The 18395-nt window shown below is 37.3% G+C and overlaps 1 protein-coding gene across 1 annotated transcript in view; it reads left to right on the forward strand.

Moving 5' to 3' along the window:
* The first annotated feature begins 8569 nt into the window (after positions 1-8569).
* Positions 8570-18395, forward strand: part of LOC107561050 (cell adhesion molecule 1-like) — a 62783-nt gene continuing 52957 nt past the window's right edge. Inside the window, exons 1-4 of the mRNA XM_016245388.1 lie at positions 8570-8657; positions 8949-9101; positions 11571-11708; positions 16084-16242. Of these exons, the coding sequence (XP_016100874.1) occupies positions 8570-8657; positions 8949-9101; positions 11571-11708; positions 16084-16242 (538 nt within the window). The remainder of the gene's footprint in view (positions 8658-8948; positions 9102-11570; positions 11709-16083; positions 16243-18395) is intronic.

Raw genomic sequence — 18395 nt, forward strand, 5'->3', positions numbered from 1 at the left:
GTCATATCAACTTCATTTTAAACTACAGTTTTAGTAGGTTTATAAGCTGTTTAATAGCTACAGAGTCAAGAATAATCCAATGGATAATGTTAATTCACTGAATAATATTCTCTGGAATATTGGAATATAACAAAAAAACATCGTATTTTATTGCATTTCTCAACTGGAATGATATATCAGAATTATTAAAGGGGTCATATGATGCGATTTCAAGTTTTCCTTTCTCTTTGGAGTGTTACAAACTCTTGGTGCATAAAGAAGATCAGTAAAGTTACAAAGACTAAAGTCTCAAATCCAAAGAGATAATCTTTATAAAAGTTAAGAGTCAGCCACGCCTACCTAAAACGGCTCGTTCTAACACGCCCCCACATACCTATGTCACTATCTGGGAATATTAGCATAATGCCGCCCAAATGTGCACGCATGCGAGAAATGTGTGAGAAAGAAGGTGTGGTTTCAGGAACAGCAGTGTTGATGCAGCCATGTCAGGGAGACGCTGTGTTTCAGTGCAAAAGCACTTTATTTGGCCTTCTGGAAGTAGATGCAATTAGGAATCATTGGTTAAGATTTATTTACAACAGAACAGCACAACCCAGATGTTCGAATTTGTGCAACGCATTTTATGGATGACAGTTTTTTGAACCTAGAAGAGTACAAGGCTGGCTGTGCACAAAGGCTATTTCTAACAACAACAAAAAAAGTCTTTGCTATGACATTCTGGCGCTTCTGAATCAGCGACTGTAAGTATGTTTTGTTATTAGTTTAAGTATTTGCTATTGACTGTTCAAATGCGGAGTTTTGCGCAGCGCAGAGTAACGCGTCGTGTGTGAGGGGAACAGGGTCACATCACAGGAGAGTGAACTGCCTGTCAAAAATCATAGCACGTCAGCTGTCTTAACCGCGGCTTGTGTACTGCATCATCACTGTGTCGGTCAACTTTCATTTCCAACTCTCTATTTCATAGAGCCAAGCTGCATAAACTACATATCAGGCATTTACTGTATATAATGCATCTAATTTGTTAAATAAAGTTTACTAACTATAGCAACTATATCAAGTACCTGCTCGCCGTTGTTGTTGTCTCATCTCCCCTCAGACGCGCTGCAATGGCGATCCTGCGCGCAATTATCAAAACGCCCACAAGAGGCGTTTAGCAGTGAATCCGATATTACAAAACCGATATCCGATTATGGTAAAATGCTTAAATATCGGAAAAAATATCGGTAGATCGATATATCGGTCGATCTCTAAACAAAACCAATAGTTGTGGAACTCCAAGGCTAATTTATTCACTTAAACATCGGATGAAGTGATTATTTTCTCTTTAATACAGATGATGCCAATATATTTTTTTTATAAGTCTGCTGTGTTAGCAATAATAACGTTACCTGCTTGATGGACAGGGTTGCCAGGTTTCACAAAACAAAACCCGCCCAATTGCTACTCAAAACTACTTGTTAAAAGTTACATGCGGTGACCGTGCTGGGGCATTTCCTGAGCATCAACCGCATCAACCCAGTGAGTGAACAGCAATATAAAAACAACTTCACGAGACTAACGATGAGCATAGACAACAGAGAGAGAATGAATCCGATATTACAAAACCGATATCCGATTATGGTAAAATGCTTAAATATCGGAAAAAATATCGGTAGATCGATATATCGGTCGATCTCTAAACAAAACCAATAGTTGTGGAACTCCAAGGCTAATTTATTCACTTAAACATCGGATGAAGTGATTATTTTCTCTTTAATACAGATGATGCCAATATATTTTTTTTATAAGTCTGCTGTGTTAGCAATAATAACGTTACCTGCTTGATGGACAGGGTTGCCAGGTTTCACAAAACAAAACCCGCCCAATTGCTACTCAAAACTACTGCATATTATTTAATTCAGGCAAAGTTACGTCTTTATTGGGACAGGACTTGACGGATTATCATACGTGACTCTGTGAGTTGGTCTCTCTTTCTTAGAGCCAAGCTGCATAAACTACATATCAGGCATTTATGTAATGCATCTAATTTGTGCATAAATGGCTGTTATGTTAAATAAAGTTTACTAACTATAGCAACTATATCAAGTACCTGCACGCCATTGTTGTTGTCTCGTCTCCCCTCAGATGAGCTGCAATGGCGATCCTGCGCGCAATTCTCAAAACGCCCACAATATGGCGGCGTTTATCGGTGAATCCGATATTACAAAACCGATATCCGATTATGGTAAAATGCTTAAATATCTGGAAAAATATTGGTAAATCGATATATCGGTCGATCTCTAGACGTGAGCGCAGATAATAGATGCAGCCATCGGCCATTGATACACAAAGAAAGTTTTTCTTCAACATCTAGTTTTTGGTTGCTTTATGCAAGTTGTCTGCGCTCAATGGATTGCAAAGGAGTGATCCAGGCCTGTTTTTCTTGCTTTATTAGATAATTGTTATTTATTATTATTGTAATTAATTGTAATGTAATTATATTTTTAATATTGGTTTTTAATACTGTGTGTACAAACTGCTGCAAATTCAGCTTTGCATTACAGGAATTAATTACACATTAAAAATGTAGTAAAATAGAAAACAGTTATTTTAAATTCTAAAAATATTTCTCAATATTATTATCATAACATTCATATCAAGATTTTAGGTAAAAAAAAAAAATTATATAAAAACTTATGTAAACTCAAAATTACTTGTTAGTTTTTGGGGGGGAAATAAACAAGCAATAGGCTCTCGGCTCAGAAATGTCATTTCATTAAATTGAAAATGTTGTATATAAAGCGAAAATTGAGGTAGAGTATATAGGATGTAATATAGGATATAATATTTCAGCATCTTTTTCCTTTTTATCAAGTTTTCTTGCTATGTAAACAAGTACTGCACATTGTAAAAATGTATTTCAACCACAAAACTAAGAATTCTTAAAAAAAAAGTTTTAGAGAGTGGACATTCAAATTTAGACATTTTATATTCCTAAGGTGATAGGAAAGTTGGAATGTAAAGGCTCTTTTGAGCTCTTGACTTCTCAGTAAGTGAAGAAAATATGAAGATAAAAAAGGAAACTGAGAATCTTTGGCAGTCTTCAGAATTAGTTCAGCAGGAGGCATTAACCGCTGTGGAGTTTCTAAAGCACCTCCTCCTCTTTACACACCTCTTTACACACCTCTTACACCCCCCACCTAGTGTGAGCAGAAAACAACATTTATTTATTTATTATATTTATTCAGCAAAGGCTATTTCAGATGACTCACATCAGGGCTTCAACGATCAGTGTGTGCGCTGCTTTGACCTCCATGTGAATGACATTGCAGATAGTGATGAAAAAAGGGCAATTTACGAGGTCACTAGGTGCAAGACAGTGTGACGTGTAATTTTTTTCTCGCTTTGTACGCTAAAGACCCTGACACACCAAGCCAATGGACGGACGTTGGACGTCTGGGACTCATGTCAGGGCTTCAACGTTCAACACATGCTCTGCTTTGACCTCCACTTGACCAATGTTGCAGATAGCGATAAAGGGCGATTTATGAGGTTACTGGGTGCAAGAAAAGTGTGCTGTGTAATTTCTTGTTGCTTTGTACTCTATAGGCCCCGACACACCAAGCCAATGGACAGTCAGCTCAGCTGAATCAGAGTCAGCCAGTCGGTGAGAAAGACCACTCTGATTGGCTGTTCAACTTAAGTGACCAGTGCATGAGAGGAATAGTGATGAGCAAATAAGTATTAAGTCAAAAGTGAACACAGAGGCTGTTTTAATTTTACATCTTCATCTTACCTGAGGATTCTAATATGCAGATATTTTCATAACATGGCAGTCTGGAATGAAGAAAGTGAAGTCCAACTCAAGCTTATCACGCAAGCTGTAGTGTGGATGTATGGCTGTAGTCTTCGCGGCATGTTCAAGCTCAACATTTTGGCTTCAAGCAACAACACAGTTGGCTATCGTTGCTGCTAGTTCTTTATCGGTTTGGTGTGTCACTGTCTTAAAACATCATTAGTGAGGTGAAATCAAACTTAAATGCAAAGTTGGAACTGTTTTTGCAAGAAAAGAGGTTCTATGCGTCATACACATTGTCCAGCGATCATTGCCTGCTCTTCAAAATGTCACTGGCAAATAGGTCCAATAGTTTGAACTCTGGCATTACAACTAGCTTACTATAACTTCACTCCATTGAGTTTGATGCATTGGGGAATGTTGCCACATGTCATGTGAAAGGACCTTAAATGCTCTCTAACATTGATTGTCTTTTATGTCATCTTTGGAGACAAGGTAGATTTTATTCGTAGCAGTGCATGATATTTTAAGTCTCCTCTTTCTCTGAAATGTGCTATGCTGAGAGGACACAAAGCTGTGACAGTGTTATTTCACATTGTCTTCTTGTCCTTGCTGCATAATCTTTCCTTTTTTTACTTCCTAAGCCTTTCCGACTCCTGTATGGCATATGCTGCCCATTGCATGCCTGTCCTCATATATCACGACACACACTCATTGTGACGAGAATTAAAACAATGAACATAAACCAGCATTGCCGTTCCCCAAAGCCTTCTGCCTGAATGAAACTCTGAGAACATAATACAGGTTAAAGCCTTGTAAAAATCCCAAGCAAATGAAGGACAGTTTCAAAAAACAAAAAAGGAACACAGAGCGCAAAAGCATTTGTCCATGTTTTTTTCAGGGTGATAAGCTTTAAAGGGTTTTGTCAGGCAGGGAAACTGGTTTACTGGGCAGCATGCCCTCAGAAGGGACAGGAAACCACGCTGAGCTTCATTCTCAACCGCTCCCACAGCGCACTGGATGTAGCTGGCCGACAGAAACGTTCCCTCTCGTGGCGGTGAGACAACCTCCTGGGGCTCCGCGAGCTCTCACTATCACTGTGTCCGGCGCTGTGTCCGAAAATGCTACAGCAAGCAGCAAAGGGCATGTACACAGTCACATATGCTGTTGTTATTTGGGTCACAAAGCACTGCTTTTTTTTCACCAAGGTTTCGACTTTTTTCATCCGCCTCCTTTTCCAAAAAAGAAACTATGTAAATTACAGTTTTTGTACTATGTAAATTATGTCTGCATGTCCTGAAGGCATATTATTTTTTTACAACTGCCTGTTTGTGCACTTTACATACTTTCTAATTTAAACTTAATATGAAATCAAAATTGACCCCTATTTGTATTTACCTTTTTCCTGATCTTATTGGGAATGAATAATTGGTGCACGTTATCCAAACACCTCCAACTTTCCATTTCAGATGACGTCTTCCATCCAACCCCAAATTTTTCTCTACTATTTTTTACTCATTGAGTATCCTTTTTCACTTTGAAACATGGATCAATTATGTAACACAATTTATTATCTGGATATATTAATTTATTCATTTAAAATACAATTTTGTGCTTTGAATACACCTGTTATATGATGAGCATGTTTTTCATTTTTCAATTTAAATTAATTTGTTATTTTTGGAAGAATATCAAAAATATCAGGATTGGCACCATTTTATCTTTTTATGACCGAGCAAGTTTAGTTCAGGTTTTAAAATTTTGCTTGATGTGTAAATGTAATGATATTTATGAATTAATAATATTTGGAAAAATTAAATACTTAGAAAAATATGTTTTGAAACTTTTAAAAGATTAATCAAGGTGTATACTCTCACATATATTGAGAGATATGAAGTAAAAATATCATGACAGTACCATTCTTTTTTTTTTTGACTAGGCAAGTTTAGTTCAGATTGTAAAATGCATAATGTGACTCCAAAAATTTAATTCATGATATTTAAAGAAAGAAATACCTTGAAAAAGGTTTATTCGCCTCACTGATATGGTCTCCCTCTTGCCCTCTCTTTTCCCCATTAGAGCTGACACCGCGCTTATTCATGTTCTCATAATGATTGCTAATTGTTTGATTGATAATGAATAATAATTGTTGCTGTCTCTCCACCTGATGCACAGTCACAATAGATTATAAACTGGTTTGGCTTCTTGCTCCTTATCAGTTTATTTTAATCCTCACATTTCCCCAATCAATAAATTGAATTAAATTATTAGCTTCTGCCTGCCCTCCCCTTGACAGCCACATTCCCGCTTTCAAGCTGGCAGTTCTAATTAGTCGCACATTACGCGACGGCTACATGAAAGGCACGCTGCTTGGTGTTTCAAAACAAAAGACCACCACAATGGCTGCTGGAGATCATAGCGCTGCTGTTGGTCCATGCATTTCTTTTTGGACGCGTGTGTCTTTATTACTCCCAAGCTCAGACATGTACCTGAATATACTGCGCACACACTTGTGTTGAGTGGAATATAGATGTAAAGCTACATGTGCGTGATGTTTATTTATTTGTATTTTCACTCTGAGCTTAAGCCGCCTTGACATCATGATCAAAGGTGAGAAATGCGTTGCCTTGGCAGCAGGGTCTTGCAGTGCGATCTCCACGTGCGTGCATGGTGATCTGTGAAAGATATAGACTCTCTGCATCTCCCACGCTGGGGATGGCAGTGGCACGCTCGGACAGGGGGCTTGAGGGGGCTCGCGTGGGGAAATGCAAGTATAAGAAAGCCCTTCGTAATATAGAACGGTGAAGATCTTTTTCCTTTTGCGGTGCACATAGAGAGACGGCAGCCCTTGTAGAGCAATGTGTTTTTTCTCTCTTGCGTGCAGATGCTCTCTCTCTCTCTCTCTCTCTCTCTCTCTCTTTCTTTTGAATGAAAGCGAAAGAGCATGGCTAACCAGCTGGATCCAAGAACAATCAACACCCTGTGCCATCAGGGCCTGCTTTCATGATCCCATCACCTCAAAAATCTCTAATGATGCCCGATTATTTCTTTATTTATTTCCCCATTTATTTATTTATTTATTCATGGTCTTCTTTTTTGTGCTCCTTTGAACTCGGCTGTTGCGGGCTAGAACAAACGCATGCGCGAGTGCTCTCTGTGTCGTAAATGGTCTGTCGATCGGCCTGGAATTTATCCGCGAGTGGGGGGCGGATGGGGGTGGGGGGGGCGCTGGTAGCCTTTCATCTCTCTTTAGCCCATCTCTCACTCTCTATTTCACCCTCAGCACCATTTACTTTTCACGCTAAGCCTCCCACACCAGCAGAGTGAACCCTAATGGACTCCTCATTATTCTGGGCCAAAAAGATTCCGTTCCTCCACATAATTAGGAGAGAGAAGCATAAGTTAGGATCGCCGTGAGATTCTCGCAGTCACATTGGAGCTTTCAGATCCACCTTGAAACTGAGGTCGTGTCTGCCATATTTGACATAAGCATACAGGTGTCCCAGTTTCTTTTTCTTTTTTTTTTCATAAAATTAAAAGATAACCGATTGTCAACAATTGTCATTTTTTTAATTATTTGATTGTGAAATTAATATTGACAACTTTTATCATGCCATGCCTTCATCATTGAATTCAAATGTCACTTTTCAAATGTCTTTTTGTGTATATTTTTTATTGTTGTACCCGTGTCTCATAAAAATATTTGAAAATGCATCAAGCTATGAAAACACACACACACACAAGTCAAGTCAAGTCACCTTTATTTATATAGCGCTTTTAACAATACAGATTGTGTCAAAGCAACTGAACAGCATTAATTAGGAAAATAGTGTGTCAATAATGCAAAATGACAATAGTAAACACAAATTTTTCAGTTAAAGACAGCGTTGCATTACCACCCGTGCCCCCTTCTGGACTGAGCGCCCATGATATATATATATATATAGCAAGACAAAGAAGTTATTTTATTCCATATATATATTATTTTATTTATACCAGTTATGCATTTGCATGTATTTTCACTGGTGGACATTGTTAGTCAAATTGAGTGTATTTTAATGGTGTGTATTTGCTAGTCTGCCATATTTGACATAAGCATACAGGTGTCCCAGTTTCTTTTTCTTTCTTTTTTTCATAAAATTAAAAGATAACCGATTGTCAACAATTGTCATTTTTTTAATTATTTGATTGTGAAATTAATATTGACAACTTTTATCACGCCATGCCTTCATCATTGAATTCAAATGTCACTTTTCAAATGTCTTTTTGTGTATATTTTTTATTGTTGTACCCGTGTCTCATAAAAATATTTGAAAATGCATCAAGCTATGAAAACACACACACACAAGTCAAGTCAAGTCACCTTTATTTATATAGCGCTTTTAACAATACAGATTGTGTCAAAGCAACTGAACAGCATTAATTAGGAAAATAGTGTGTCAATAATGCAAAATGACAATAGTAAACACAAATTTTTCAGTTAAAGACAGCGTTGCATTACCACCCGTGCCCCCTTCTGGACTGATCGCCCATGATATATATATATATAGCAAGACAAAGAAGTTATTTTATTCCATATATATATTATTTTATTTATACCAGTTATGCATTTGCATGTATTTTCACTGGTGGACATTGTTAGTCAAATTGAGTGTATTTTAATGGTGTGTATTTGCTAAAAGTCTGCAGAGACAAAAGTGTCCATGAAACACCCACATACTGTACATGCTCAACACAAGTCAAGAACTTTTTCTCTTAGGTGTCGAAATGAAAAGGTTGTCACAGTGGTCTAACATGGCATGTCCCATGGCTACTGTTCCTGTTTCAAACCCCAGTGATACAATGCTCAGGTCAGATGATGCCAGAAATAGATGCACCCATGGTGCTGTGTGTGAAGCAATCTCAGTCACTTCAGTTATTCCCATGGAGCACATTTCAACTAATATGAAGAATATATTGTAGCCTGCACATTTGTTAAGCTCCCGTGGTTATAAGTTATAAGCAATAGCTCAAAGAAGCATATGGTTGCCTTAAAAACAGTCTAGCCTTCAGATGGAGAAAAATACTTCTAATTATCTCCTACATGTTTCTGTTGTTGCTTGCAATGGAAGCGGAGTGTGAAAATGTGACTTTTCATTCTATCATCTGCTCTCTTTCTCTATCGACTCTCCAGCCCTGAAGGATGCTCGATTCCAGCTGGTCAATTTCTCAGACAACGAGCTGCGTGTGTCGTTATCCAACGTGTCTCTCTCAGACGAGGGAAGATACGTGTGCCAGCTCTATACAGACCCCCCACAGGAAGCCTACGCCGACATCACTGTGCTAAGTATGAACACTCATGCATGCATGTACACAATATACAATACACACAGTCGTTTATATTTTTTAGTATTTAGTCTGGGGGTTTTTTCATTATTGTTTTATATTTTTATAAATTTTATAAAATTGTATAAATTATTATTATAATATACTCTAAGACACCATGGTAAGTTAAAAGTAGTTCAGCTCTAAAAATAACTCATCTCAAGACACCTGTGTTTTGTTCCACCTGTGCCTCCAGGTCAAGTTGTAGCCTACATTTCATATTTTAAGCATAATATAGGTCTAACTTATGACTTTAATATATGGCTGTGAAAATAAATCTGCATTGTTTATCCCTTTGATCTTTCTTTTTTTTTATCATAAAAGTTCAACCTTTTATCAAAGTCAAACAATTGATTTTTTTAAGTGTTTTCAAACTTGGTCCTTTTAAAGGGGTCTGAGCACGGTTTGCAGAATTTTTGGCCCGTATGTGAACGATCTCAGACCCTTTAAAGCGAACCGAGCCAAGACCATCTCGGGAGGTGGTCTGAGTACAGTTCGTTCTCAGATATTGACCAAATTCTCTAAAAACATGCATTGTGAACCCAAACCGCTACGGACTAGCTTGATTTTTTTTTAATCTGTTGGCATTTGATAAAATCCATGCTGCCATGTATCTGAACAAGCTGTCCAGGACCTCCAGCAGAAAAACAGGCCCACAACGTTAAAGGTCCAGCAGTATTTTTAACCATAGGCATGGGGTACTTTTTTTTTTATCTTAGTGTGCACCAAACCCATCTTGTGTGTTTGCTGCCAAAAAGCTTTTTTTTCTCCGTCTGACCATAGAACCCAGTTCTATTTTAAGTTCCAGTAGTGTCTGGCAACTGAATATGCTGGAGTTTGTTCTTGATTGAGAGCAAGGAAATTTTTCATGATACACACACACACAGGGTGCGAACTACGGGGGAGCTCGGCTCCCCTTAATAAGACATGGGCTCCCCTGAAAACGTGATTTGTGAAATTTTGGGGGGTCTCAAAAAATATTGACAATGTGTTATTTTGACATGCAATTTCAGTTTTGTTTAATGTGATCATCGTGGATTATTATGTGTAAAATTGCAAAAATATCATTCATTCATGCATGACGGCGATTTAAACCTAATTCACTTAAATTAAGATAACTATACATGCTATTCTTGACATGAGCATCAAGGTGTAGGGGCGCTGCGGTGCAAATTCCACTCATGTTTAGTACGTTAACTCAAAGATTCGTAGAAAAAATATAAACGCTGGACTGGTCGATTCTGTGTTAAGGTAAGGCATGTTATACGCAATTATGTGTTGTTGCTGGGTTGTTATAGGGCACACGAACCCCCTCCCCCCCCTTATATAAAAAAAAAAAGTGGGCTCCCCAAAGTCCACGGTATAGTTCGAACACTGCACACACACACACACACAGTATATTGTGAAAATAATATTTCCATGTATTTCCATGCATATATTTATATAATATATAAATATATTTAATATATAAACATAACATATTTGTCTTAAATATATATTTGCATGTGTGTGTATTTATTTATACATAATAATAGTACACACATATATTATGTAAACAAAAACTTTTATTTTGGATGCAATTAATTGTGATTAATCGTTTGACAGCACTAATTAAAATCATATTTCTGCCTCACTGACCATGATTAGTGTGTGTGTGTGTGTGTCTTTGTGTACATGTGAACGCTTTGCTGCGTTCTGCGTCTTGACATAACAGCATGGAAAAATCACCCACACTTAAAAGCGATTATTCCGTTTTGAGAGCAGAGTTTAGTGCGGGGTGGGTATTGAGGGAGTGGGATTGTAGAGAGCACGCTGAATGCGTTTGAGTGGCTGGCTTCACAGCTTTAGACGACCGAGTTGAAGCAGAATGCTTGAATGGAACCCTGCTGCTCGGGGAGAACAAGAAACCTGAAATACCCTGTCCAAAAGATGCCACACACTTATGCCAGATTGCTAGAACCCTAGGATTTCAGTGACCTTTTCAGGTAAGCATTTTAGGCATTGTGAACCTCCTGGAAGTAAGGACCACTGAAAGTGAGCATGTCTTTTGAAAACACTGTTATCACGGTATATCCAACTGAGCACCAAAATGAAAAGGAAAGCCTTTAGAGATGTGTTACAATATGCCTATGAACATTCCCAATTATTCAGGTCAGTGTACAATGTTCTAGCATATTTATTCCAGTCTACTGGATGTGTTGCTTTCTGTTACACAAGATGGTTCGCCACTATTCACGGTGTAGTTATCCGTGTCTCATCAGAGTAGATACTTTGTCAGGGTACACTCCTTTATGTCTTTTGTAAAAGAGAATGAATACGCTCGACTCTTAAAAAAAATCAGAAGTCGTTCAACCCCTACTATGGACTAAATGTGACTCTAGTGGTGCTTGATTTACAGACTGACTTGAAAATTCTGTCTATCCTCTCTCAGTTCCACCAGGAAACCCAATCATAGAGTCCCGCGAGGACATCGTCAGAGAGGGTAACGAGACAGAGATAACCTGCACCTCCATGGGCAGCAAACCCGCTGCAACAATCAGATGGATGAAAGGAGACAAAGAGCTACAGGGTGGGTCAAGTCGAATTGTGTACACACAAACAAACCAGGTGTTTACCAGGTTTGTTTTTACTTTGCCTGGCATCCTACAGAGTGAGTTTTTCCCAGTGCACTGTCATCTGAGACTTTATGTACTAAAAAGACAAACACTTAAAGGGTTACTCCACCCCAAAATGACAATTTTGTCATTATTCACTTACCCCCATGTCGTTCCAAACCCATAAAAGCTTAATTCGTCTTCGGAACACAATTTAAGATATGTTGGATGAAAACCGGGAGGCTTGTGACTGTCCCATTGACTGCCAAGTAAATAACACTGTCAAGGCCCAGAAAAGTATGAAAGACATCGTCAAAATACTTTTCTGGGCCTTGACAATGTTATTTACTTGGCAGTCAATGGGACAGTCACAAGCCTCTCGGTTTTCATCCAAAATATTTTAAATTGTGTTCCGAAGATGAACGAAGCTTTTACGGGTTTGGAACGACATGGGGGTAAGTGATTAATGATAACATTTTAATTTTGGGGTGGAGTAACCCTTTAATAACAACTTTCATTAATACCAGAAACAAACATTGTTACATTTATATAATGCTTTGCAAGTAATTAATGTAGACTACCATTTAAAAGTTTGGGAACGGTGTTTTTTTTATTTTTTTTTTATTTTAAGAAATTGATTTTATTCAGCAAAGACACATTCAGTTCATCAAAAGTGACAGGAAAGACATTTATAATGTTACAAAACAAAAGTTATTTTATATAAATTATTATCAATGAATCCTGAAAAGAAACATCACGGTTCTCACAAAAGTATTAAGCAGCACAACTGTTTTCAACACTAATAATAATATCAGCATATTATAATGATTTCTGAAGGATCATGTAACACTGAAGATTGTAGTAGTAGCATTGCCATCACATATTAAAATAGAAAACAGTCATTTTAAATTGTGATAATATTTCACATTATTAGAGATACTAAGTCATTATTTCGAGAAAGTTTCTCATTATTACGAGAGGTTAAATCATTATTATGAGAAAGTTTCTCATTATTACGAGATACTAAGTCATTATTTCGAGAAAGTTTCTCATTATTACGAGATACTAAGTCATTATTATGAGAAAATAAGTCATTATTTCGATAAACTAAGTCATTATTACGAGAAAGTTTCTCATTATAACGAGATACTAAGTCATAATTTTGAGAAAGTTTCTCATTATTATGACTTACAGAATTATATTTTTGTATTTAGTGGCGGAAACGGGCTTCCATACATTATTACCATTTTTACTGTATTTTTGATCAAATAAATGCAGCCCTGGTAATCACAAGCCAAATCTTAACAACCCAAAACTTTAGAATAGTAAATTTGATAGTATTTAGTAAATAGTTTTTTTGTCCTATTTTCCACATTCCACATTAGAATAAGGGTCATTAAGACCATGAAATGAATGAAATGGTAGTATGAAAACGATGTATTGACAAATTGTGAAATCAGTTTTTTAAAACATATTTTTTGACCTTTTTTAAACTTGTCAACCTGTCCATTTATAATTCCGTTTAGTTTTATTAATCAATTCATGAAAAATACAAGTTAATTCAAGTGTGTCCAAACTTTTCAAAACAATCATTTGATATACCTCTTCTCTACAATCTGTAGTCTAAAGTTGATCTTGGGAAGTCTTGTGATATTTTCATAAAAGTCATAAGTCACCACCTCCTTTTCATCTTCTGCTTACCTGAATACTCCTCACAGAAGCTTGGCTCATTTTCCATCATGGCTCCGTATGGGTGAGCGAGAGGCCGTACCTTTAACCCACAGCCGTCTAGACACAGGCAATTTGCATATGTACAAATTACTGCATATAAGCTGTCCTAATAACAGCTAGCCAAAATGAGACGGCTAAATTGTAGTCCTGGATGGATGTATTCATTTGGTAATTAGCGATAAGCTCAGTCAGGGGTCTCCGTTTCTCTCCACTGGGAGTTTCGGCAGCTATTATACAGCGTTGTTCTGTTCATTTGTCACGGGGTGTTTTGTTTTTATGTAACATCAATATATTATTGGACAGTTGTAGTGCTAAAGATGAACGAGTTTGCCTCAGTGAGATGGACAGCAGGACGTGAATATTCTGTTCTTGTATAACGGAATGGTTTGATTGGAGGAAGAGAAAGCGATTGAAGAATGCGAGGGACCCCTTTCCTGACACAAGCGGTGCAACGCCGGCACTCACTGGCTGGAAATTGCTCTTGGCCCCTGCGCCTTCGGATTTATTTTTAATTAAATGTCCTCATCATTCATTCTAATTACCTCTAGGATAATCAGGCTTTTTTAAATATCATTTAAAGGTTACACCCATACAGCCCCGGAATGTAAACTCAGCCGCCCCCATGATGTACCACCTCATTCTCCCCTCACACTCACACATGCACGACCTTCCCAGTCTTATCCATGTTTTGTGCTGCGTTTAGTACATCTGTTTTACATCCTGGTCCATTGTTGACACACACCTGTCTCATAAGTCTAGCTGAATGAACGTCGGGAAACAATGAGTTGTTAATTTCCTCCTGTCAGAACACGTCTGGCCTGCTCATTGTGTCATTGCTTAAAAATATAATCTCATTTCAATTAACCCACTAAGCTCAGCTGGAACACAATGGCACGATTCAAAAATTTGAATGGCCCTAAGGAAGTTTGCTAAATACTCCTTTGGCCCCAGATCTCCAGACTGCCCTCTTCCAGGGAGTGACTTTCCATTGGAAGGTGTTGGATAATAGGGAAAAAAAGGGGAGGGTGAATTATAGAGAGTGAAAAATGTGAAGAAACCGTGAATTCAATAGGGACAGGATGTCTTTTGATATTCAGCCCACTGTATCGCTGCAGATCGGGACTAATCAGAGCTCCTTTGCATTTCAAAAAGGGAGATGTTATTGAAATGAAGAAATCTCTGAATGACAGTGATTGACCTGTGATTATCTCTTTATCAGCAGTGACTGTGGCATTGTAAGGGAGAATGTAGACGTGCCTCTGGGCTCTCAATGAGCTCTGTGTCTTCATTTTTCTGAGATATGATTGTCTGAATATCCATTCACTGCTGATAACGCTGAATGCAGAACAAATGAATGCTCAAGACAAGGAATTGTCAGGAAAAAAAATGGTCTGGAGTATTGAGATTTTACACAGTAGTTCAAATTCCCGGGCATTTTTATGATTTATGGTAAATTTAGCATTATGTATTATTGATAACATTGATAACACAGCTCTAGTTATCAATGTTATCAATCAATAAAAAAAAAGTTTCATTTTTAATATAGTTTAAAACGTGATTTAAACTATATTAAAATTGATTAAAGGCATAGTTCACAGATTTTTTTTTTTTTATGATTTATCCACCACCATGTCGTTCCAAACCATCTCAAGCAAAAGCTACAGTATTTTAAAGAATGAAGAACTGGTTTTATCCATGTGATGAAATTGAACGGGGACCAAAACAGCTTTATATGTACAAAAATATATTCTATTATGTTCCACAAAATAAATTAAGTCATACAGGTTTGGAACAATATGAGGGCGAATAAATTATGACTTTTTTATTTATATTTATTTATAAATATAATTTTATATTTATATTCTATTTATAATAAATTGAAATTGGTGGTACCTTCCATCAAACTCACATTTTTCTGTTTCTTTTCTTTTAGCCTGTCGTTACAACATCTAATTCATTTTTTTAATGGTCAAGTGGATTTTTTTTTTTTTTACAAAAACACAAACAGGACAATAGGTCCTCTCTTTCGTTCTCGCTCACCCCGTGTCTCCTCCTTTCTCTCTTTCCACCCACACCTGTTTCTCTCCACAAGGCCAGAGCAGTAATTGAGTGATAGAGGTCTATGCGGTGCTGCGAGGCTATTGTCTAGAGCCACACAATGATTCTGAGTCTTTTGTGTTCTTCGTGCCCACTTGATGCTGCTGAAGGAGGGCTGCGGGTCAGAGGCATCCACTACAGCCATTATAGCTCACTTCATAAAGCACAAACACACCATCACAGCCCACACAGTTGCCAATGAGTGACAGCTGCATAACAAGCCTCGAAAGGAAGTGATTTGGGGCTGTTTTTAAGCCACATGTCCTCTCTCATATGGTCACAATTTAGATGAAGCTGCAGGGGGGCGTTTACTGTACACATGTCATCGATAAGCTACAGTGAGCCTCCATATGTCACATATGTGCAAGTCATTAGGGAATCTACTTTGTTATTTGGCTCACAAGATGTAAAGAATACTGTGGCCTTCAGTACATTTAGCCACCCATGGTTTCTTGACAGAAGTGATAATGAAAGCGATTTGTTTTAAATTCTTTGTCTCTAATTGGTTTCTGTCTCTCACAGGCAAATCTAAAGTGGAGGCCACGTATGACAGGATGTTCACTGTGACTAGCTGGCTGAGGCTTACCGTCATGAGAGAGGATGATGGAGTTCCTGTGGTTTGCATTGTCGACCATCCAGCGGTCAAGGACTTCCAGACGCAGAAGTACCTGGAAGTACAATGTGAGTGAGCCGAGATATAGAATTACTGTATATATACAGTATATATACATACATACATTAAATAAATAAATATTAATATTGTATTATGTGAATTATAACTATTAGTATTTTAAATATATTTTAAGTGATATGTTTGGATAGATAAAGTTTTTATTTTTAATTAATTTAAATTTTAGTATTATTTTTGAAGTACGTTGTGAGTGGACAGCTTGGCAGCATTTTAATATACAGATATAGAATTACTATCATTGAACTAAAATATATTGTGCAAATATTAATTTAAGTATATTTAAATCTATATCTTTGCAAAGATTAAGGTGTTTTTATTGTTTATTTTATTTATTTATTTTATGAACTACAGTGTGAGTGAGCAAAGGACATTACATTTTTAATATAGGTGTGGAATTACTAATTATTATTTTATATACAGTCATGGCCAAAAGTTTTGGCAGTGACATCAATTTTGTGTTTTGCAAAGTTTGCTGCTTCAGTATTTGTAGATTATTTTTCCACGTTTCTATGGTATACTGAAAAACCATGATAAGCATATCATAAGTTTTAAAGGCTTTTATTGGCAAAAAATATAATGAGTCAATATTTACAGTGTTGACCCTTGTTCTTCATAACTTCTGCAATTTGCTCTGGCATGCTGGATATTAGCTTCTGGGCCAAATCCTGACTGATTCATTCTTGCCTTATTAGTTCTCGGAGTTGATCACAATTTGTGGGCTTCTGCTTGACAGCAATTTAAATATACAGAATTCTAAATATAGTTGTAGAATTACCCATTATTATTGGATTAAATACTAATATTACATTATGTAAATATTAGTCATTTAAATATATTTAAAGTTAAATCGTGGCTATTTATGTAGAAGTACAATGTGAGTGAGCAGAGGATGTGTGACAGCATTTTAAATATATACATATAGAATTAGTATTGTTAAATTAATATTATATTATGGTAAAATTATTAATAATGTAAATATACCTAATGATACATTTTTAACTATCTAAAGGAATGTTTTTTTTCCTGTCTTTTTTCTTTAGAGTTGAGTAGAGTTATGATTTTTCTTATCTTTGTCCTTGTGTTAGAAATCAGTCAGGTCTATTCTTTTCCTTGTGAGAGCAGACATTAGCCCCGCCATGTCTCCTGGCTTTTGAAGAATTAAGCATGTTTTTGCGCTTGGGTAATTCAGTCATGACACAGAGATTGTGCCTCTGATTGGAGGAGAGCCTTGGGCACTGTCTTCTGTGATACAGATTCAGATATGATTTTTAAAGATGTTTTATTTTGATCCTTAAGCATATTCTTCTTGAGGTTAATCTTGCCTGTCACTGGGTTTAGAAGATGACCAGAAAAGGCTTCTTTGCCTGACCTTTATCTACCAAAGGCAACACATCTCCAAAAACTGCAGGATATTTGGGCCCTTGTGCCCAACTTAGAGCAGAAAAATTTTTAAAACCGTTTTGTCTATGCTATTTAACTGGATTTCGTGCTCACGGCCAGCCTTTGTCATGCTCCGGGGAGAGCTGGTGCACGAGTCATTGTCTGGCTCACTCTTCTTTCAAATTGTGCTGCTGAAACTGCGAAAACAATCAATGTTAAAAATCATTGAGTGAAGCAGCCTTAATGGAGTTCATTTTTACAATAGAAAATAGAAAACCATCGCTGTGGATATTAAATAAGCCAGAAATATTGATAGCTACACCATGCAAACAGTTTCACCGATGTGCAGTTCAGCAGCTTGAGGGAAATTAAACGCTCCGTGGTGGCGGTGGTATGAAATCACTACAATATCTCGTGTCAATAATTGTGTTATTAGAATTAGAGTGACCTTTTCTGTCCGGCACACCAGCTAGACAGAAACTGGAGGCCGGTGGCGCTGCTTTCCATGGATTTAGTGCTTGTGTGCCCAGGAGAGAGAGAGAGAGAGAGAGCGCTTTGGAAAGGAACTAATGCAGGGGAAGCTTCAAAGCAAGAAACTTTCACTCAGAGCCTTTCATGCGAAGAGTTTGAAGATGACAAGGGGAGAAATGGAAGGAGTCTCCATAGAGCAGAGACAAACAGGTGGATATTCCTCTTACAGAACTTCTGAGCGGACTGCTCTCTCTCTCTCTCTCTCTCTCTCTCTCTCTCTCTCTTTTTCTTT

Source organism: Sinocyclocheilus grahami, unplaced genomic scaffold (genome assembly GCF_001515645.1).
Source record: "Sinocyclocheilus grahami isolate Dianchi unplaced genomic scaffold, SAMN03320097.WGS_v1.1 scaffold755.1, whole genome shotgun sequence".
NCBI lineage: Eukaryota > Metazoa > Chordata > Actinopteri > Cypriniformes > Cyprinidae > Sinocyclocheilus > Sinocyclocheilus grahami.